This window comes from Manis pentadactyla, chromosome 3 (assembly GCF_030020395.1).
Source record: "Manis pentadactyla isolate mManPen7 chromosome 3, mManPen7.hap1, whole genome shotgun sequence".
NCBI lineage: Eukaryota > Metazoa > Chordata > Mammalia > Pholidota > Manidae > Manis > Manis pentadactyla.
In genome coordinates this window covers 82365858-82389022 of record NC_080021.1, presented here as the reverse complement: position 1 = coordinate 82389022, position 23165 = coordinate 82365858, and the positions used below count along the sequence as shown (strand labels likewise).

General features: G+C 37.2%; 1 protein-coding gene across 1 annotated transcript in view; it reads left to right on the top strand.

Moving 5' to 3' along the window:
- LOC118929212 (ankyrin repeat domain-containing protein 26-like) overlaps positions 1 to 23165 on the top strand; it is a 95155-nt gene that overhangs the window by 52301 nt on the left and 19689 nt on the right. Inside the window, exons 8-13 of the mRNA XM_057499337.1 lie at positions 6546 to 6652; positions 7885 to 8022; positions 10060 to 10139; positions 18220 to 18288; positions 20927 to 20997; positions 21683 to 22492. Of these exons, the coding sequence (XP_057355320.1) occupies positions 6546 to 6652; positions 7885 to 8022; positions 10060 to 10139; positions 18220 to 18288; positions 20927 to 20997; positions 21683 to 22492 (1275 nt within the window). The remainder of the gene's footprint in view (positions 1 to 6545; positions 6653 to 7884; positions 8023 to 10059; positions 10140 to 18219; positions 18289 to 20926; positions 20998 to 21682; positions 22493 to 23165) is intronic.

Sequence of the window (23165 nt, the reverse complement as noted above, 5' to 3'; positions counted from 1 at the left end):
TGTTTGTTGAGGTGCCTGAGCTCTTTCTGTATTTTGGAGGTCAACCCATTATCAGATCTGTCATTTATGAAGATATTCTCCCATACTGCAGGATGCCTTTTTGTTAAACTGATGGTGTCCTTTGCTGTACAGAAGCTTTTTAGTTTGATATAGTCCCACTTGTTCATTTTTGCTTTTGTTTTCCCTTGCCTGTGGAGCTATGTTCATAAAGAAGTTGCTCATGTCTAAGAGTTTTATGGTTTCATGACTTACATTCAGGTCTTTGATCCATTTCAAATTTACTTTTTTGTATGGATTTAGACAGTAATCCAGTTTCATTCTCTTACATTTAGCTGTCCAGTTTTGCCAACATCAGCTGTTGAAGAGGCTGTCATTTCCCCATTGTATATCAGTGGCTCCTCTATCATATATTAATTGACCATATATCCTTGGGTTAATATCTGGACTCTCTATTCTGTTCCACTGTCTATGGGTCTGTTCTATGCCAGTACCAAATTGTCTTGATTACTGTGGTTTGAGGTAGAGCTTGACGTTGGGAAGTGAGATCCACCCTGCTTTATTCTTCCTTCTCAGGATTGCTTTGGCTGTTCGAGTTATTTTATGGTTCCATATCAATTTTAGAACTATTCCAGTTCATTGAAGAATGCTGTCGGTATTTTGTTAGGGATTGTGTTGAATCTGTAGATTGATTTAGGCAGAATGGCGATTTTAACAATATTAATTCTTCCTACCCAAGAGCATGGGATGATTTTCCATTTATAGGTATCCTCTTTAATTTCCTTTAGGAGATTCTTGTAGTTTTCAGAGTATACGTCTTTCACTTCCTTGGTTAGGTTTATTCCTAGGTATTTTATTCTTTTTGATGCTATTGTGAATGGAATTGTTTTCCTCATTTCTCTTTCCGCTAGTTCATCGTTACTGTATAGGAATGCAGCAGATTTCTCTGTATTAATTTTGTATCCTGCAACTTTGCTGAATTCAGATATTAGTTCTAGTAGTTTTGGAATGGAGTCTTTAGGGTTCTTTACATACAATATCATGTCATCTGCAAACAGTGACAGTTTGAATTCTTCTTTACCAATCTGGATGCTTTTTATTTCTTTGTGTTGTGTGATTGCTGTGGCTAGGAAAATAATTGAGGGAATTATTTTTCCAGTTGTATTGGTCAGTTTATTGGTCAGACCTCTTCCATTCTTTTCTTCTGGTACCCCTATAATACAAATATTGTTCCATTTGTATTGGTCATACAGTTCTCATATGTACTATGTTGAATAAAAGCACGGACAGTGGGAATCCTTGTCTTGTTCCCAATCTTAGAGGAAAAGCTTTCAGCTTCTTGCTGTTAAGTATGATGTTGGCTGTGGTTTTGTCAGATATGGCCTTTATTATATTGACGTACTTGCCCTCCTATACCCATTTCCTTGAAAGTTTTTATCATCAATGGATGTTGAATACTGTCGAATCCTTTTTCAGCATCTACGGAAAGATCGTATGGTTTTTGTCCCTCTTTTTGTTGATTTGCTGGATGATGATGATGATGGATTTTCTAATGTAGTACCATCTTTGCATTCCTTAAATGAATCCCACTTGATCATGGTGTATGATCCTCTTGATGTATCTTTGAATTCACTTTGCTAATATCTTGCTCAGTATTTTTGCATCTGTGTTCATCAGGGATATTGGTCTGTAGTTTTCTCTTTTTTTGTGTGTGGTGTCTTTGCCTGGTTTTGGTATTAGAGTGATGCTGGCTTCATAGAATGAGTTAGGAAGTATTCCCTCCTCTTCTATTTTTTGGAAAACTTTAAGGAGAATGGGTATTATGTCTTCTCTAAATGTCTGATAAAATTCAGCAGTGAATCCATCTGGTTTGGGGCTTTTGTTCTGGGGTAGTATTTTGATGACCAATTCAATTTCATTCCTGGTAATCGATCTGTTTAGATTTTCTCTTTCTTCCTGCGTCAGTCTTGGGAGGTTGTATTTTTTTAGAAAGTTGTCCATTTCTTCTAGGTTATATAGTTTTTTAGCATACAGATTTTCATAGCATTCTCTAATAATTCTTTGTATTTCTGTGGGGTCTGTAGTGATTTTTCCTTCCTCATTTCTGATTCGGTTTATTTGTGTAGATTCTCTTTTTTTCTTAAGTCTAGCTAGGGGTTTATCTAGTTTGTTTACTTTTCAATGAACCAGCTAGTGGTTTCATTAATTTTTTCTAATGTTTTATTCTCCTCAGTTTTATTTATTCCTTCTCTGATCTTTATTATGTCCCTCCTTTTACTGACTTTGGGACTCATTTTTTCTTTTAACAGTTTCTATAATTGTGAATTTAGACAATTCATTTTGGATTGTCCTACCTTCTTTAAATAGGCCTGAATTGCTATATACTTCCCTCTTAGAACTGCCTTCTCTGCATCCCGCAGAAGGAGTTGCGTTGTGGTGGTGTTTTCATTTGTCTCCATATATTGCTTGATCTCTGCTTTACTTTGGTCATTGATCCATTGATTGATTAGGAACATGTTGTTAAGCATCCATGTATTTGTGAGCCTTTTAGTTTTCTTTGTACAGTTTGTTTCTTGTTTTATACCCTTATGATATTAAAAGTTGGTTGGTACAATTTCTGTCTTTTTAAATTTACTGAATCTCTTCTTGTGGCATAGTATGTGGTCTGTTCTGAAAAATGTTCCATGTGCACTTGAAAACAATGTGTGTCCTGCTGCTTTTGGGTGTAGAGTTGTGTAGATGTCCGTTAGGTCCATCTATTCTAATGTTTTGTTTGTGCCTCTGTGTCGTTACTTACTTTCTGTCTGATTGATCTGTCCTTCAGAGTGAGTGGAGTGTTGAAGTCTCCTAGAATGAATGCATTGCATTCTATTTGCCCTTTTAATTCAGTTAGTATTTCTTTCACATATGTAGGTGCTCCTGTGTTGGTAGCATAGATATTTATAATGGTTATATCTTCTTGTTGGATTGATCCCTTTATCATTATGTAATGTCTTTCTTTGTCTCTTGTGTCTTTCTTTAAAGTCTATTTTGTCTGATACTAGTACTACAATGCCTGATTTTTTCTCCCTATTAGTTGCATGAACTATCTTTTTCCATCCCTTCACATTTAGTCTGTGCATTTCTTTGATTTTGAAGTGAGTCTCTTGTAGGCAGCATATAGATGGGTCTTGTTTTTTGTCCATTCAGTGACTATGTCTTTTGATTCGTGCTTTCAGACCATTTACTTTAAGGGTGATTATCATTAGGTATGTACTTATTGCCATTGCAGGGTTTAGATTCATGTTTACCAAAGGTACAAGGGTAACTTTCTTATTATCTAAGACTCTAACTTAACTCACTTAGTATGCTATTACAAACACAATCTAAAGGTTCTTTTTTTTCTTTTTCCCTCCTTTTCTTCCTCTTCCATTCTTTTTATATTATAAATCATATTCTGTACTTTTTGTCTATTCCTTTTTATTACCTCTGGTGACAGCTATTAAACCTTAGGAACACTTCCATCTGTAGCAGTCCCTCCAAAATACACTGTAGAGATGGTTTCTGGGAGCTAAATTCTCTCTGCTTTTCCTTATCTGGATACTGTTTGATCCCTCCTTCAAATTTAAAAGGTAATCTTGCCAGATGAAGTTTTCTTGGTTCGAGGCCCTTCTTCTTCATTGCATTAAATATATCATTCCACTCATTTCTGGCATGTAAGGTTTCTGCTGAGAAATCTGATGAAAGCCTGATGGGTTTTCCTTTGTATATGATCTTATTTCTCTCTCTGGCTTCTTTTACTAGTCTGTCCTTATCCTTGATCTTTGCCATTTTAATTATTATATGTTTTGGTGTTTTTGTCCTTGGGTCCCTGTGTTGGGAGATCTGTGCACCTCCATGGCCTGAGAGACTATCTCCTTCCCCAGATTGGGGAAGTTTTCAGCAATTACTTCCTCAAAGACACTTTCTATCTTTTTCTTCTGGTACCCCTTATAATACAAATATTGTTCCATTTGTATTGGTCATACAGTTCTCAGTATTCTTTCAGTCTTTGTGCCTCAACTTCTTTGTATTCCTCTTCCATGTCCCTAATTTCTATTTCATTTATTGTCTCCACTGTATCTAATCTCCTTTTAATACCCTCCATTGTGTTCTTCAACTATTTGATCTCCGTCCTAAATTCATTCCTGAGATCTTGAATATTTTTCTATACCTCCATGAGTATGTCAATGATTTTTATTTTGTAATATCTTTCAGGAAGATTCATGAGGCCGATTTCATTTCAATCTTTCTCAGGTGTATTCATAATTTTGCTTTGAACCAAGTTCCTTTGACAGTTCATAGTTTGTCTGTGGTGCCCTGTAGTGTCCAGAAGCTCTACTCTCTGGAGCTGTTTAGCCCCTGGAGCAATGTTTGGGTTCTCAGCAGAGCTGTGTTGGTGCCTTGAGGGAGGAAAGAGCTGTTTCCTGCTTCCAGGCTGCTATGCCTGTCTCCAGTGCCCAAACCAGTGGGCCAAACACACAGGTGTAAGCCTCTATGCTTTGTGTTTGTAGCTGCCGTAGGCGGGGCTTCCCTCTGGCTGGCCTGATGGCAGGGCAAGTTTTGCGGGTTTGTGATCCTGAGCCAGGTGCAGGCTAGCCGGGTGGGAGTAAGACACAGCAGGCTGTGTATCATGGCGGGTAGGGGGAGGTGCTTGGAGCTGTGTACATAGCCAAGGGGATGGAGTGCCTGAAGATACTTTAAGCTCCCAACCTGCTGGGCAGAGTGCACCCAGACAATTTTGTCTACCTGTCCTTTCTCCTGAGCAGTAAGCTCTGCGCAATCCTTGCCCCTTTAGCAGCCCTCTCACTTTTAGGAAGTCTCTCAGACTGCCCACCCACATCAGCCAGATATGAATCCCTGTTTTCCACAAGCAGCTGGAATTTCCATCTCTGCATGTATTCAGCCTGTCTTAGCTTTCCAACCGCACTAAATCAGAGCAGCATACAATGCAGGTTCGTGCTCCCAGAGCAGATCTCCAGGGCTAGGTGTTCAGCAGTCCCAGGCTTCCACTCACTCCATGCTGTTTCTTCCTCTTCTGCTGGGCTGGGGTGGGGGAAGGGGTTGGGTCCCACCGGGTCAGGTATGTTACTGTATTCTGTGAGGTCTGCTCTTTTCTCCCATGTGTATGCAGTCTGGTACAGCCTTCTTTCCTGTTGCTCTTTCAGGATTAGTTGTATTAATTATATTTTCATATTATATGTCATTTTAAGATCTCTCTCTCTCATCTCTTATGCCACCATCTTTTCTATAAGTGGTTTTTAAAAATAACTTTTTTTTACATGTATTATTGGTAATCCTATCCCCACTGGACTGTCTATAAACCTAATGCGGTTGATCATGGTTACAGTCAGTTAGGTTATCTGTTTAGTGTAGACAATATTATATCTTTCCCCTCAGCATTGTTCCTTAAAAATGCAAGTGATTTAGTTAACTTCCATTATGCTACAAATAATCCATATAGATCAGTATTAGAAGTTTTATTGATAAGCCATTATATTTTTATTTGATTCGTATTTTGCATGGAATACAATTTTAAGTGGCAATTAAAATGGAAACCTAAATAAAAAGATTTTTTAGTGGGCCCAGGGTTATCATTACAATTGGGATTAAAATTTCATATTGAGCTTACTAACAGCAAAGGTAAAACAAAACTATCTTCTTATAGGACAAAACCCATGGACCATTTGGTTATAAGCAATCCTTTCATTTGAAGCCTGTCTCTTTTAATTCAGAGCCCATTTTCTAGTGACCCATTCGAAGCAGTAGTGCCTGACATTGACATCTTGGAACCTGACACCATTGATAGAAAAATCAAGCAATTTTGTACACATGGGAAAAACCTTCATTTTTACTGGAAAGCTGTCAGAACTATCCCTGAAACACTTAATTCCTCAAATGTTAATGTTTGCAACAAAGAAGTATTGGGCAGATAGGGAGTAAGCAAAGTTAAACAGTTTCTTTAGTACTACACATATAAAGCAAAGCTTTAAAATATTTCTCAAATATAGAACATGGAATCCTCATTGCGGCATAGTCATTAACTTTTGGTAAAATACATATTCTTTGGAATAATTGTTATAAGAAACAGTACCCTAGAGAGACTCACTTCGGTTAACTCAGTAAAAATAGTTAAAGCACTTCCTACTACACCTTAAAGCTTGGAGATACAGAGAGATTAAGAAATAGCCCCTGCCCTCAAGAAACTCTTGGTTTAGATGGGAAGCAGTAAGGCAAGTACAGCACACCATGGTCAATACTGTGATGGGAAGCAAAGGCTTTCTGGAAGACTTCAGTGTTTGAAGTGAGTTGTGGAGAGTGCCTTTGCAGGTAGTCTGTGGAAGAGGTGTAGAGGAAGGGCATTCCCAGAGAAGGAGCAGCAGGTGAAAACTGAGGGCTGAGAAGGAAGGGGCCACTTTTTATTTTCCTTCTATATTATATGTTTAAGGGCAGAGGATCTTTCATAAGTTTTTATTCAGTTTAGAAATATATGATTTTGTAAATTATAAATTGTTTTTGCTCTTTTACAGGAAGGCTTCACACCACTTTTGCTTGCTATAAGGCAAGGAAACTATGAAATGACAAAGTATTTGTTAACTAAAGGAGCAAATGTACATGCTGTTGATAAGAAAAAAAGGTACAGTATTGTTTTTTTAGCCTTATGTTTCTCTAGCGTCGTGATAAACACATCAGAAGATTAAGTGTAGGATTAATTGATAATTACGTCGTGGAAAATATCAATGCATCATTAGTAAAAAAGCAATGATTCTGATTAGGCAACATTCTATACAGCAGGGGTCCTTTACAATATTAGCTGATGACATTTGCAATCTGACTTTTTTTGCTCATGATTTTTAGATTAGCTACAGGGTGGGTTTCATATTGGTTTTTATAAAATACAGGCTTTTTAAGGACCCAATTTTGGACTTCTTAATGCTTTTATAGTATTTTTTTTACCTCTACTTTACATACATTTTTTCCTAAAAGATGCTTGTTGAGCATAAAAAGGAATTGATTTTTGTCTTTTGGATGTGTCTTTGCTTTAAGTTGCTTTCTTTAAAGAATAATGATGTTACTAGGTTATTCCTAAGTGACTGTTAATGACTATTACCAGATACTATGGGCTCATCAGTTTTTATCCTTTTTCACTTCTAGTATATTTTGATGTTTTTATTTTTCATTGGTATGGTAGAAGGAAGAAAGATAGCTTTAGTTGAACAAACTTTCCATTTACTGAAGACAAGTCATAGGTGGGTGATAAAGAGAAAAGAGGTGGGCTTTAGGTTCTCACAAGACTGGGTGTGATACCTCACTTTCCCGCTTGTTAGGTGTGTGACCTTGGAACATTACTTATCAGCACCAGTATGTTTGATATAAAAAAGGATTATAATATATCCTTCAAGGGTGGTTGTGTATAAGTAAGATTACAGATACATCATTTAGTTTAGTGCCTAGCACATACTTAGCATCTTAACTGCAACTATGAGTATTACCATTATTACTACTATTGTTATAAGCCTGCAAATAGCTTTAATGTATCAGTCTTCTGTCTTTTTCAAGTATAATATACCGGACTAAGGAAGAAATGGGGGATTCTTCATTTAAATCTTCACCTATTTCAGAAAAGTGACCTCACTATAGTTTCTTGTCCACCAGAGGACTTTAAAGTAGCAACTTCTACTACATAACAGCCAAGTGGGACAAAAGGCTTCCTTTTTGTCCCTTCCTTTTAGTCTTGGAGGTAATTTACAAAGATGAACATGGTCAGTTCTACACAGACAGGCAAGATTTTAACTTGGTAAAGTGTATTAAGTTAGTTATTTAAGTAACAAAGTTCCTAAGGGTGAAGTTATTTCTCTGTTATTTTAGAACAACACTCATGCTTGCTATAGATAATGGATCAACAGTTATAGCCAGGCTGCTTCTTCAGCAAGATATTGATGTCCTTTCAGAAGATACCCTTGGATGGACTGCCGAAAATTATGCTCATAAGAGAGGTTTGAATACGTAAGTATTTACATTAAAATGCCAGCTACCACTGAACTAATGTTTAAAATAACTGTTACTCAGTATGTAACAGGTGATTTCATAGTTTGTTTCAGTCAGTTTTGGAATGGCACTACACATAGTGCACATCATCAGCCAGAAACCCAGCAAAAAGCTAGACTAGTAGCAATGGTGCCCAGTTCTTTATCACAGGACTTTTGAGACATAACATTATCCATTTAATTCTATGTATATCTGCTATGCATGGGGCACAAATAATGTCACATCTCTGATTTTTCTCATGTTATCTGGACATGTTCAGGATAGCAGAAAATCCTGGGTTTTTTCCCTGGTGTCTACCCCTATACTCTCCCCCCTGAATTTTCCAAGAACCCAAGGGTTTCCCTAAGACCAAAGAGACAGTGCTCTTTGATAAGTCATTTGGAGGGGGTTGGGGAAAGGACACTCTATGTTCTGTTGTTTCCACTGCTTGTACTGCTGCAGCATTGCTACTGAAATGGCCCTGCAGGCAGTCCTGGTTGACCTTTGCTCCCAGAATGTCCTTGCCTTTCTAGATTCCTGTCCTCATAGTGATCTACACTAGACTAGAAAAGCCACACCTTTTCTCAGTTCACATACATATGCTTGTATGTTCAGCCACTATTCCAGAGCATGAGCTCCCTGTTCTGGCAGCTGGGCCTGCTAGCTTCAGCAACACACTTTTCTGCACACCCTCAAAAGCCTTATGGAGAGCCTGCATCCTAGCCTGAGACCCTCACAATGAGTCACCCTTTGAGGATATTATCTGTGCTGTTTGCCGATATTAGGTGGGACCATTAGCTGCAGATATTAGCAGAGAGGTTCAGATAAGGCTGCAGGAAGAGATTAGACTTGCCTTCTCCTAGGATGTTCTGTACCCACAGGGTAGCAGGTTTCTTAGGTCATGGAAGACCCCATATTGCCCTGACCTAAATAGTGGGCCAGTTTGCCTGAGATTCCATAATTAAGGTTCGCCCCTTAAGTGGTCTGTTTTCCATAATAATGAAAATTTCCAAAGTGCCTTGAGTGGAGTTCAGGTTTCAAAATACTTTCAGATTCTTCCTCACAAGAAAGCCAGCCACTCAACAGGAATCTCTGAATCTCAAGTAGGTTACTTGGTCTTAGGAGAGCTAAGCCCCATCCATGTCTCATCAGAATCCACATGTACAAGAGTAGGGGTAAGTCTTTCAAGTCAACTGGAGATGACATGGAGATGAAACATCATTCAGATAAAGACCTGCTAGTTCAGTGTTTGAGTAGATGGAGAGAAAAAAGTAGCAGTCGGCGACAGGTTTTGACTTCTATTGTTTTGTGCCCTCGGTGTGATTAGCTACAATGATAGGGGACAATGCTGTCATTGAACTTAATGAGGTAGTATATTTATAAGTTACTTATCCCCTAAATTACCACAAAGGAAGAACAGTTAACCAAAATAATAACATCTTCTGAACACGGCAGCTAACTTGTTAGAACATGTGAAAACCCACTGGGTTTTATTTGGTATTCCAAAATAGTTTCAAGTTGAAGAGCAATCATTCCATTCCTTGAGTGTTCCTCTGAGCATTTTGGGGGTATAGTAGCTCATTAAACCCTTGCAACAACTTTGTAAAATGAGGCGGCAAGATCCCTACTTTCTAGAGCAAGATCCCTAATTTCTAGAGCAAGACGTTGAATTGAAGAGAAGCAGCTTATCCAGTAACAAATAGCTGTTGGTTAGAGAGCTAGGCCTTCTGAGTTCAAGACACATCCATCCGTTATGGCACGCTAACTCTGACTCATTTACTGAGCTATAGTGCCCTCAGTTCATGACTGGTCCACCTTACTATCTTACTGCTTGTCATATTTAATTATTTGCTTAATAAAACGTTTGTAATACTTAGAAATTTGGAGTATATGGGCTAATTAAGGCTTTGTATTACCTGTTATTATCCAAAATACTCTTAGGAATGTTATTTGGTAAATGTTTTTCAAATTAGTACTAAAGTAGTAATATTATTTGTAACCTTTCTTTACACATAGCATTTGGCAACTAATTGATATGTACAAAGTGGACAAGGGAATTAAAAATTCTTCTCAAAATAATCGAAACTCTTCTCCAGGTAAGAGTTGAGATAGTGAATTGCCCTTGGTGGTCTACCATAGATAAAGTTAGAATAAGGGAGTTTTGAAAGACCAATGAAGAAAACCAGTGTATAACTTACATGTGTATTTTTTCTTTCTTAATTTCTTTCTTAATAGTTCAATATTCAGAATTATTTTTAAAGCTAATGTAGGTAACTTAAAATTTGAGATGGTGTTTATTTCAATTGTCTGAAAAGGAATTCATTTAGTCATGACCCCTAAAATCCCATATATCTTTGTGTACATAAAATATTTTTAAGTTAAATGTTGTATCTTTCCTCTATAATCACATTGTAACAAATTAAACTTGTCATAATGAAGTAGAAAAAAAGGTAAAAAATGATAAATAAAAATAGAATATTTTACAACAACTGAATTACATTTAGTACGTGAATGTTTCTTATTACATACTGATTTATCTCACTAATAAAAATAACTGTCTTTAAAACTGGGAACACAGCAATACCTTCCTGGAAGAACCATACATAAATGGCAGACACTCAGAACTTCGCTGGTGTGCAGCAGTACTGCTGAGACAGGCTCTTAAAGACTCCTGCTGGAAGTACGGGAGTCAGAAAAGCCATGCCTCGTTGAGAAACACAGCTTATTTTACATACTGTTACACCAGCATGGCCTGTTACCGGCTTCACACCTCATTAAGTCAAACCAGAATGAGAGAGACCAGGTGCTGTCACATCTGCTAAGTGGGGCCATAATAGTTTGAAAGCAGTCGTAGACAAGACATAAGTGAATAATAAGCATGACTGCTCCCAGACGACTGTTTCGAAGCCAGATGGCAGATTGGATTTGGCCTGTGGGCCACAGCTTGATGACCCTTCATATAAAGGACACTGTGAAGAAAAACACAGAAGGTGACACAGCCAAAGGAAGTTTTTGTTTCTTTGGACTTGTATCAGCCCATCTTGAGGTGTTCACCCAACGGTACTGAAATGAACAGTCCGGGTGCTCAATTTATTCAACTTCCATTGTTGGCCATTTGTGACAGAGAGAGAGAGAGGGAGAGAGGTCTTTGATTATTAAAAATGGGAAAAGTAATTATACCCTAATAAATATCGGTAGAATTTTAAAACAGTAATTCTGAAATGTTTTGGTCTTAGGATTCCTCTGTATTATTAAAAATTACTGAGAATTCCTAGGAACTTTTAGTTAAATGGGTTGTATCTATTGATAGTCATGACATTAGAAGTTAAAACTGAAACATTTTAAATACAAATGTACATGATCATACATCACGTTAGCTATTAGAGCTCTGATGTTATCACATACCGTATCTCTGGAACATTACACTGTATGCTTGTAAAGAGAATGAGAATGGAAATTGCAAGTAACATTGAGCTTTATAGCAAAAATACTTGGACCTCTTGGACCCCATGAGCAGATGGATCTTGGGACTCCAGGGACTCCCAGGTGATGTTTTACAACCACCACTTTAAGCCAGGCAGGGCTCATGGATGAAACTTTTACCAGTGCTTGTGATGGAAGGGCTTCAAAGTTTCCATCCAAATTTCTTTTTTTGCTCACTTGCTTAAGATTTAGAGTTTAAATCTGATGATTTTGTCTTAAAGAAAATAATTTTGTTATATATTCATTTCCTAACTCATGGCACTCTATACTCTGGAGTCAACTTGCCCTCTTTTAACTTGGAAACAGGTCACTCAAGGCTGTCTTTTCTCACATAAACTGACTGTGCTTATTCCAGGTTTAACAAGTGAATTCTGAAAATCCTGGTGCATACTGTAATTAAAGTGATGCCATTCACTGACAACTTTTTTGAAACCTATGTCTCTACAGCACCCAATAACCATTATGCATGTTTAAATGTAAAATAAGTGGTTACCCATAAATTTCATTAATAATAAAATTCATACCTTGAAGAATCATAATTCCTCATTAAGCTCTACAGAATATAGAATAGGTAATAGAGATTGATGAGCAAGTCTAAGTAAGTGATAGTAGAAAATAAAAAAGTAGAAAAAATGAGGGACCGTGGTTAGTTAATTAGGCTTACCTACGTGGATAGCAGTACAGGGCATGTAAAATGGGAATTAGGAGAGAGAGTAATTTCTTCTAGGCTAGTATTGAGAATATACTTAAGAGTGTGTAGCAGGATTGTGTTTAGAGTTTAGAGATTGTTTGGGAAACTAGGTAGATAGCCAAAGATTGTCTACTCAGACCAAACTTAGTCTCCTAGTTTTATTTTTATATCCCTGAATTCACAAGTATTAGTTACAGCTACATTAAGTGTAACTAAAAGAGCACCTTCCAAAGCCAAAAATTCAAATATTCCTTGTATTTTGTATGACTTTATGTAATTTAGAGTTGGCTCTACTAGAAGTAATGGGAAATATTGGGAATTGACTACACAGTGCCGCCTCCGATATGTACACAGTCTATCAACTTGTCTTATAATTTTTTGTTATCATTCATCTACAATTACATGAAGAGCATTATGTTTACTAGGCTCCCCCCTTCACCAAGACACCCCCCCATACCCCATTAGAGTCATTCCACCAGCATAGTAAGATGCTATAGAATCACTACTTGTCTTCACTGTGTTGCACAGCCCTCCCCATGCCCGCCCTACATTATACATGCTAATCGTAAGGCCCCCTTTCTTTATCCCCACACTTATCCCTCCCTTCCCACACATCCTTCCTAATCCCTTTCCCTTTGGTAACTTTTAGTCCATTCTTGGGTTCTGTGATTCTGCTGCTGTTTTGTTCCTTCAGTTTTTCTTTGTTCTTATACTCCACATATGAGTGAAATCATTTGATACTTGTCTTTCTCCACCTGGCTTATTTCACTGGGAATAATATGCACTAGCTCCATCCATGTTAGTCCAAATGGTAGGATTTGTTTTCTTCTTATGGCTGAATAATATTCCATTGTGTACCATGTCTTCCTTATCCATTCATCTACTGATGGACATTTAGGTTGCTTCCATTACTTGGCTATTGTAAGTAGTGCTGCAATGAACATAGGGGTGCATCTGTCTTTTTCAAACTGGAGTGCTGCATTCTTAGGGTAAATTCCTAGAAGTAGAATACCTGGGTCAAATGGTATGTCTATTTTGAGCTTTTTGAGGAACCCCCATACTGCTTTCCACAATGGTTGTACTAATTTACATTCCCACCAGCAGCATAGGAGGAGGGTTCAACTTTCTCCACAACTTCGCCAACGTTTGTTGTTGTTTGTCTTTTGGATGGTGGTGATCCTTACTGGTGTGAGGTTATATCTCATTGTGGTTTTAATTCGCATTTCTCTGATGACTAGCAATGTGGAGCATCTTTTCATGTTTCTGTTGGCCATCTGAATTTCTTCCTTGGAGAACTGTCTATTCAGCTCCTCTGACCATTTGTTAATTGGATTATTTGCTTTTTGTTTGTTGAGGTGCACGAGCTCTTTATATACTTCAGATGTCAACCCTTTATCGGATCCGTCATTTATGAATATATTTTCCCATACTGTAGGGTACCTTTTTGTTCTATTGATGCTGTCCTTTGCTCTACAGAAGCTTTTCAGCTTGATATAGTCCCACTTAATCATTTTTGCTTTTGTTTCCCTTCCCTGGGGAGATATGTTCATGAAGAAGTTGCTCATGTTTACGTCCAAGAGATTTTTGCCTATGATTTTTCTGGGGGTTTTATGATTTCATGACTTACATTCAGGTCTTTGATCCATTTCGAATTTACTTGTGTATATGGGATTAGACAGTGACCAGTTTCATTCTCTTACATCTAGTTGTCCAGTTTTGCCAGCACCATTTTTTGAAGAGACTGCCATTTCCCCATTATATGTCCATGGCTCCTTTGTCATATATTAATTGACCATATATGTTTGGGTTAATGTCTGGAGTCTGTTCCACTGGTCTGTGGCTCTGTTCTTGTGCCAGTACCAAATTATCTTGATTACTGTGGCTTTGTAGTAGAGCTTGAAGTTGGGGTGCGAGATGCCCCCCACTTCATTCTTCCTTCTCAGGATTGCTTTGGCTATTCAGGGTCTTTGGTGTTTCCGTATGAATTTTCGAACATTTTTTTTCCAGTTCATTGAAGAATGTTGTTGGTAATTTGATTGGGATTGCATCAAATCTCTGTATTTCTTGGGGCAGTGTGGCCATTTTGACGATATTGATTCTTCCTAGCCAAGAGCATGGAATGAGTTTCCGTTTGCTAGTGTCCTCTTTCATTTCTCTTAAGAGTGTCTTATAGATTTCAGGGAATAGGTCTTTCACATGTATCGTTAGGTTTGTTCCTAGGTATTTCATATTATTTTTGATGCTATTGTGAATGGAATTGTTTTCCTGATTTCTCTTTCTATTAGTTCATTGTTAGTGTATAGGAAAGCTACAGATTTCTGTGTAATTTTGTATCCTGCAACTTTGCTGTATTCCGATATCAGTTCTAGTAGTTTTGGAGTGGAGTCTTTAGGGTTTTTTATGTACAATATCATGTCATCTACAAATAGTGACAGCTCAAGTTCTTCTTTACCAATTTGGATTGGTTGTATTTCGTTGTTTTGTCTGATTGCCATGGCTAGGACCTCCAGTACTATGTTTGATAACAGTGGGGAGAGTGGGTATCCCTGTCTTGTTCCCGATCTCAGAGGAAAAGCTTTCAGCTTCTCGCTGTTCAGTATGATGTTGGCTGTGGGCTTATCATATATGGCCTTTATTTATGTTGAGGTACTTGCCCTCTATACCCATTTTGCTGAGAGTTTTTATCATGAATGGATGTTGAATTCTGTCGAATGCTTTTTCAGCATCTATGGAGATGATCATGTGGTTTTTGTCTTTCTTTTTATTTACGTGGTGGATAATGTTGATGGATTTTTAGATGTTGTACCATCCTTGCATCCCTGGGATGAATCCCACTTGGTCATCGTGTATGATCCTTTTGATGTATATTTGAATTCGGTTTGCAAATATTTTGTTGAGTATTTTTGCATTTACATTCATCAGGAATATTGGTCTGTCATTTTCTTTTTTGGTGGGGTCTTTGCCTGGTTTTGGTATTAGGGTGATGTTGGCTTCATAGAATGAGTTTGGGAGTATTCCCTCCTCTTCTATTTTCGGGAAAACTTTAAGGAGAATGGGTATTATGTCTTCTCTGTATGTCTGATAAAATTCCGAGGTAAATCCATCTTGGCTGGGGGTTTTGTTCCTTGGTAGTTTTTTGATTACCACTTCAATTTCTTTGCTGGTAATTGGTTTGTTTAGATTTGGTGTTTCTTCCTTGGTCATTCTTGGAAGGTTGTGTTTCTCTAAGAAGTTGTCCATTTCTCCTAGGTTTTCCAGCTTGTTAGCTCATAGATTTTCATAGTATTCTCTAATAATTCTTTGTATTTCTGTGGGGTCCATCGTGATTTTTCCTTTCTCGTTCCTGATTCTGTTGATGTGTGTTGATTCTCTTTTTCTCTTAATAAGTCTGGCTAGTATCTATTTTGTTTATTTTCTCAAAGAACCAGCTCTTGGTTTCATTGATTTTTTCTATTTTTTTATTCTTCTCAATTTTCTTTATTTCTTCTCTGATCTTTACTATGTCCCTTCTTCTGCTGACTTTAGGTCTCATCTGTTCCTCTTTTTCCAATTTCGATAATTGTGTCTTTAGACTATTCATTTGGGATTGTTCTTCCTTCTTTAAATATGCCTGGGTTGCTATATAATCTCCTCTTAAAACTGCTTTTGCTGCGTCCCACAGAAGTTGGGGCTTTGTGTTGTTGTCATTTCTTTCCATATATTGCTTGATCTGTATTTTGGTTTAGTCATTGACCCATTGGTTATTAGGAGCATGTTGTTAAGCCTCCATGTGTTTATGAGCCTTTTGGCTTTCTTTGTACAATTTATTTCTAGTTTTATACCTTTGAGTCTGAGAAGTTCGTTGGTAGAATTTCAATCTTTTTTAATTTACCGAGGCTTCTTTTGTGGCTAGTACATGGTCTATTTTGGAGAATGTTCCATGTGCACTTGAGAAGAATGTGTATCCTGTCCTTTTTCGGTGTAGAGTTCTATAGATGTCTATTCGGTCCATCTGTTCTAGTGTGTTGTTCAGTGCCTCCGTGTCCTTACTTATTTTCTCCCTGGTAGATCTGTCCTTTGGAGTCAGTGGTGTGTTGAAGTCTCCTAAAATAAATGCATTGCATTCTATTTCCTCCTTTAATTCTATATTTGTTTCGCATATGTTGGTGCTCCTGTATTGGGTGCATATATATTTATAATGGTTATGTCCTCTTGTTGGAATGACCCATTTATCATTATGTAATGTCCTTTATCTCTTGTGACTTTCTGTGTTTTGAAGTCTATTTTTTCTGATACTAGTATTGCAACACCTGCTTTTTTCTCTGTGTTGTTTGCATGAAATATCTTTTTCCATCCCTTGACTTTTAGTCTGTGCATGTGTTTGGGTTTGAGGTGAGTCTCTTGTAAGCAACATATAGATGGGTCTTGCTTTTTTATCCATTCTATTACTCTGTGTCTTTTTATTGGTCCACTCAGTCCATTTGCATGTAGGGTGATCATTGAAAGATATGTACTTCTATTGTAGGCTTTAGGTTCGTGGTAAGAAAGGTTCATGGTTAGCTTCTTTACTATCTTACTGTCTAACTTCACTCACTTATTGAGCTGTTATAAACACAGTCTGATACTTCTTTATTTCTCTCCCTTCTTATTCCTCCTCCTCCATTCTTTGTACGTTTGGTGGTTTATTTGTGTGCTCTTTCTTGTTTCTTTTGACTGCTTTTGGGGGTAGTTGATTTCATTTTTTGCCTTCAGTTAATATTTGATAGTTCTGCTTTCTTAGCTGTGATTTTATTTTCTCTGGTGACATCTGTTTAGCCTTAGGAGTGCTTTCTTCTAGAGCAGTCCCTTTAAAATACCCTTTAGAGGTGGGTTGTGTGGGGCAAATTCCCTAAACATTTGCATGTTTGGGAATTTTAAAATTCCTCCCTCATATTTAAATGAAAATCTTGCTGGATACAGTATCCTTGGTTCAAGGCCCTTCTGTCTCATTGCATTAAATATATCGTGCCGTTCTCTTCTGGCCTGTAAGGTTTCTGTTGAGAAGTCTGATGTTAACCTGATGGGTTTTCCTTTGTACGTGACCTTTTTCCTCTCTCTAGCTGCTTTTAAAACTCTGTCCTTGTCCTTGATCTTTGCCATTTTAATTATTATGTGTCTGGGTGTTGTCCTCCTTGGGTCCCTTCTGTTGGAAGTTCTGTGTACTTCTGTGCTCTGAACGATTATTTTCTCCCCCAGTTTGGGTAAGTTTTCAGGAATTATTTCTTCAAATACACTTTCTATCCCTTTTTCTCACTTCTTCTGGTACCCCTATAATGTGGATATTGTTCCTTTTGGATTGGTCACACAGTTCTCTTAAAGTTGTTTCGTTCCTGAAGATCCTTTTATCTCTCTCTGCATCAGCTTCTATGCATTCCTGTTCTCTGGTTTCTATTCCATCAATGGCGTCTTGCAGCTTTTCAATTGTGCTTATAAGTCCTTCCAGAGATTGTTTCGTTTCTGTAATCTCCTTCCGGACATCATCCGTTAGCTCTTGCATTTTTCACTGCAGCTCCATCAGGATGGTTATAACCTTTGTTTTGAATTGTTTTACAGGGAGATTGGTTAGGTCTGTCTCCCCAGATTCCTTCTCAGGGGAGGAAGTCTGGGTTGGTCTGGTCTGTGTCAAATTCTTCTGCCTTTTTATGGCGATAGAGGTAGTTGTGGGCAACTGGAACATGTGGGGGCTGCGAGAACATCCCTTCTTGCTGGTATGTGGCCTTCCTCTCCTGGGAGAATGGCGACCGCTAGTGGCTTGTGGTGGACAACTGTGCGCAGACGGGGTTAGTTAATTAGGTAGGCTTACCTGTGTGAATGGCTGTATAGGGCATGTAAAATGCCCATGTAAGCGGTGAGGGAGCAGTGTGTCTCAGTGGGGACGGGAGGATGTGGGAGTGCTTCTCTGATAAACACGTTGCATAAGTTAGCTAAATTTGTATCATTACTTACAGACTAACACATGGAAACCCTGTTTTCCGATTTTTCAGGTTCGGACTCTCCTGGCATCACTGTCAGTGATGTGTCCAGTCAAACAGCTGGGGATCTGAAAACTGAAGGTAAGTGTCCATTTGTGTCACTGTCAATGAACAAAAATCAGTCAGCTTCCACAGAATTTGGACAGATGACCCACAGAGATAAAGGAAAGATTAATATTGGAGCTGTGTTTCTGTTAGAGGATTATAAACTCTGACCTTTGTAAATCACAGCTTCCAGAGGACAGAGAGAGCACAGAAGGTAAGAAGAAAAGCACAGGGAATTCAACCCCTGATCACCTCTGCATGGCTTCATGTAGTTTTGATTTTTCAAAAATAATTTTGTGACAAAATCTTTCTGGTTACTCTTTCTATGCAACCTACAAGCAAACAGAATACCTTTTAGCAAGGATTGGCATTCTTTCTCTCCCAAAACAATATATAAATAACAGAGAATTAGGAGAAAAGGTAATTTCTTCTAGGCTAGTATTGTGAACATACTTAAGAGTGTGTAGCAGGGTTGTGTTTATAGAGTTTAGGGACTGTTTGGGAAACTAGGTAGATAGCTAAAGATTGCCTACTCAAACCAAACGTAGTCTCCTAGCTTTATTTTTATAGCCCTGAATTCACAAGTATTAGTTACAGCTACATTAAGTGTAACGAAAAGAGCACCTTCCAAAGCCAAAAATTAAAATATTACTTGTATTTTCTATGACTTTATGTAATTTAGAGTTGGCTTTCCCAAGAGTAATGGGAATTATTGGGAATTTACTACACAGTGCCGCCCCCGATATGTATACATAGTCTGTCAACTTGTCTTAACAATTTTTTAATGAATAAATAATTCACAAGGAGTGTTGGTTATTTTGAGGATTGTGTCATTTAAAACTAATATACAGAAAACCAATTTTAATACTGCTAGGACAACCAGTCTGTTATTACCATATGTAATGTGTCTGCTGATTAACCACATGTAATGTGTATTCTAACTTTGTGCACCAGTTAATTCAGTGCCCTTTATCAGTCATAGGCTCAGGTATCTACTAAAATATTATATAATATTTTTCCTACCCATATAGTTTTATATTCTTTTTCTTTTTACCTTTAGAATTAGCAATGTAGTTTACAGAAGATTTTCAGTTATATCCTAGAGTAGTGATGACATTGAGCTGTCAGCCCAGTTGTTTACGTGTACAACTGACTTGTTTGCTCTGTTTCCTCTCAAGTTGGGCAGACCCGAAAAGCAGGACATTTAAAACAAAACATCTACACAAGTTCCTGCTGCATTGGAAGATGTGAGATAGAAAAATTACAGAATTAAATATAAGCAACTCAGAACAGTTCATGTGGACCATTGCTCTTCTTATCTGATACCTTTTACAAAGTACTGAGCAGAGTAATGAGAGTAGTTTTCCAGGGACCTTAATTTTATGATGAGCCCTGGTAATTTTATATCCTAAATATATTTTCAGAATCTTCTCAGTTCAGGCCTGTATCATCTTTATTTTACATTACTGCTTTATAATATGTCTGCTTCCATTTATTCGCTTGCCCTCCCACCCATGTTCATCCCTCCCCTCAGTACTTAGAGTGACCTATCTCAGCTATAAATAACAACCATGAAGCACCCTAAAACACATTTATGTCCAGGCATCCAAAATTACATATAAGGAAGGCTTTGGTAATCTGATTCCTATCTAACTCCCTACCATCAGCCTTTTCTACTGCCCACCCTCTTCTCTGGCATTCTGAACTGCTGGGCATGCCAGCCTCACCAATCCCTGTATTTCAGTCAAATAGTCACCCCATCATGTGCTGCTCTGCCTGTCTTGCATTGGTCCTGCATGCTCTCCGCATTCCTGCCCACTACCTGTTTGGTTCTGGCTAACCTCACTGTTTAATCCGCACAGGCATTGTCTCTAAAAACCCGTTCCTGATTCCTGTTGTCCACGGTCTTCTTTAAACCTTTAAAGTATTTAGCTGGAACTCAATAAATAACAATTGAGTAAAGTAAATAATGACTATTTATACAAAGATAATTTACGAGACTGTCCCCGATAGTTTCGGAGCAAAGGGGACAAACACGTAGATGATAATTTACAGCTCATATGGTAAAGAAATACAAGAGAAATCTATAAAACACTAAGGTAGGCCCAAAGAAACACCTATTCATCTGGGGAAAGACAGCCATAGTAAGGGAGGGCTTTATACAGCAGTCTGAATCTTGTAAGAGGAAGAGGAGTTTGTCAAATAGTGCAGCCAAACATTTCAGGTAAAAGGAGAGGTGGTGTATACCCCAATAATGTCACAGAAAGTAATAATTTTGGTTCCTAAATAATGTAGCTGAAGCCTAGCATGTTGTTAAGATCGTACACTTCTGAGGTAGAAAATAGAGTACCTTGCAGCTTTATATGTTTCTTCTTCTGCATTTTTAAATTGTTTTGTTTCTGATTATTTTGTTTGATATTGGATGGATGGATTTTTGAATGAGGGTTTTACATGTTTGTATGCTTTTATCCTGGCAATTTCTAGTATTTCCCAAGTGTTTGTTGAAGTTGTACATAATTTAGAAGTATTTCCTAAATAAGTATTCAGATAAAGATCAAGCTTAATTTAAACTCTCAATTGAAAATATGTTATTTTCTCTTTTTTTAAGAGTATTGCTTTTATTGAACCATTCTGTTGTAGTTCAATTTAACTGAATATATCAATTTGTCAGCAGAACAAGACTTCATAATGATGTCAAAGAAAGAAGAAGAACAGCCTGATGGAAGTGACTATAACCACCCACAGGTATATAAAAAATTTTAATTTCTGGTTTAATATCGTTGACTATGCTTTAATGTTGTAACATAGTTTAAATGAAATTACCTTTTGAACTAGTCCTTCAGAGTCAATAGATCACTTAATAGGAAGTCTAAAATTTTACTACTTGCAAAAATGAATGAGGAATGTCATAGAATATATCTATATATATTCAGGTCTTCCTCATGCAAAAGTGTGAGGAAATGTGGATCAAACTAGGCAAATTGAGTAAAAAAAAAAATTTAAAACTCATCACAAATGAGTTAAAGCAGAAGTTTGGTGATCTTTAGGAAAAAGAATTTTAGGAAATAAAATATGCCCAAATATATGCCGATCTAAGGCTCTTACTCTAGGGTAACTGAATTGGTTAGATTTCAAACTTTGAAGTCAATTTTTAAGTGTAGTTAGATTCATTATTATTCTATTTTATGCCTTCTGAGTTGTAATTCTTCAGTTAAATTTTGAATAAAGTTTGAGATTTGGATCCAACTTAGTGTTTTTCAGTTGGATATCCATGAATCATAAAAGTTTTCATTGTATAAACATTCGGGTTGTCCCCTATTTTCAGAGGAAATCATGATAAGTCTTTTAATTGAGTGCTAGCCGAAAGTCTCCTTTTACTTAGATTTCTGATAGTCATGAACATCTATTGCTTAAAATCTACATGTTGCAGGATAAAATTGCCATGCTAAAACCAGAAACACAAACGATGAAAGATCAGAAAGAAAAGAAATATCTTGAGGACACTGAAATTACAAAAGAAAAAGATGATCTTCAAAAGAAAACAGTGATTAAGGAAACATCTACAAAAGTAATGTTCCAGCATGGTGGACAGCTTGACTTCCTGACATCTGAGAATACAATGCTACATTCTAAGTTGCAGAATGAAAAAGCAAGCAGAGAAAGATTGGAGACAGAAGTTGTATCAGACAATTCTAGACTATCTACTGCTACCCGTGATCATGAGCAAAGTCAGGCATCAGAAAGAGAACTAGGATTTGCTTTCCATAGTCTTAGAGCAAGAAATGAGTGGTTTCTGTCTAATCAGGAAGAAAACATGAGCATTCTTTCTCGACAGCTTTCTAAAGCTGAAGGTAAAGTCAGTAGCCTGGAAATTGAGCTGAGTCACACCAGAGATGCCCTTAGAGAAAAGACTTTGGACTTAGAAAGTGTGCAAAGAGACCTAAGCCACATACGCTGTCAAAAGAAGAACATTGAACACAAGTATGAGAACAAACAAGATAAACTGAATAAATACATCAGAAAGCAGGAGTTCTTAGAAAAGAGATTATCTCAACTACAAAGTGAAAATGAGTTGCTCCGACAGCAACTGGATACTGCTCAGAACAAAGCTAAAAATGAACTCCAAACTGAAAGGGAAAAATGTCTTACCCTAGAAGGAAGGAATAAAGAATTACTCGACGATTTTAATCATCTCAAAGAAAGAATGACTCAAGGTGAAAATGAGAAAAGAGAACTAGAAGTAAGTATCCAGGAAAATAAACATTTTTCAAAATTCCTGAAAGAAAATTCAAAGTAATATTTGATTATGGAAAAGTGTTGAGTCTATTGAATATAAAAAGGATATAGACTATAAATATCTTAAAGGCGTGCTTGTATCCAGCAAAAATTTAATTTTGGCAGGTGCTTTATTTTGAAGAAAGACATTTGTGTTGACTCTCTTCATTTATAATTTAGTCTCATACTGCTTAAATAATAATTTTAGTCTATGTGTCATCACATTTTAATACCGTGACGAAGCAGATAAGTGGAAATGCTCATACTTAAAATGAACCTCTAGATTCAATCAAGTGGATCACCTTGACAGTTATTCCAGATTTCCCAGATGAGATGAAGGGCCGATGCTGTATGTCACAGTCCTTTTCCTTCAGTAGCTTTTATACATTTTCAGTTGGTGTAATTTTATTTTGATTCATGTCAATTTGAATTAAATTTGGAAACATTTTAGTCTCAAATCATGTATTATGACCTGTTTACAGGCTTCTGCTCTCCAATACATCATAATTTAAGACAAATGTGATGACGCATAGAAAAAAACCGTATTTGATTTTTCCCATTGCTATTTGAAATCTACTTCAAACTTATTTACAAATAGTTTGCTCACAATTCTCATTTCAAGGAGAAATGTAGTTGAC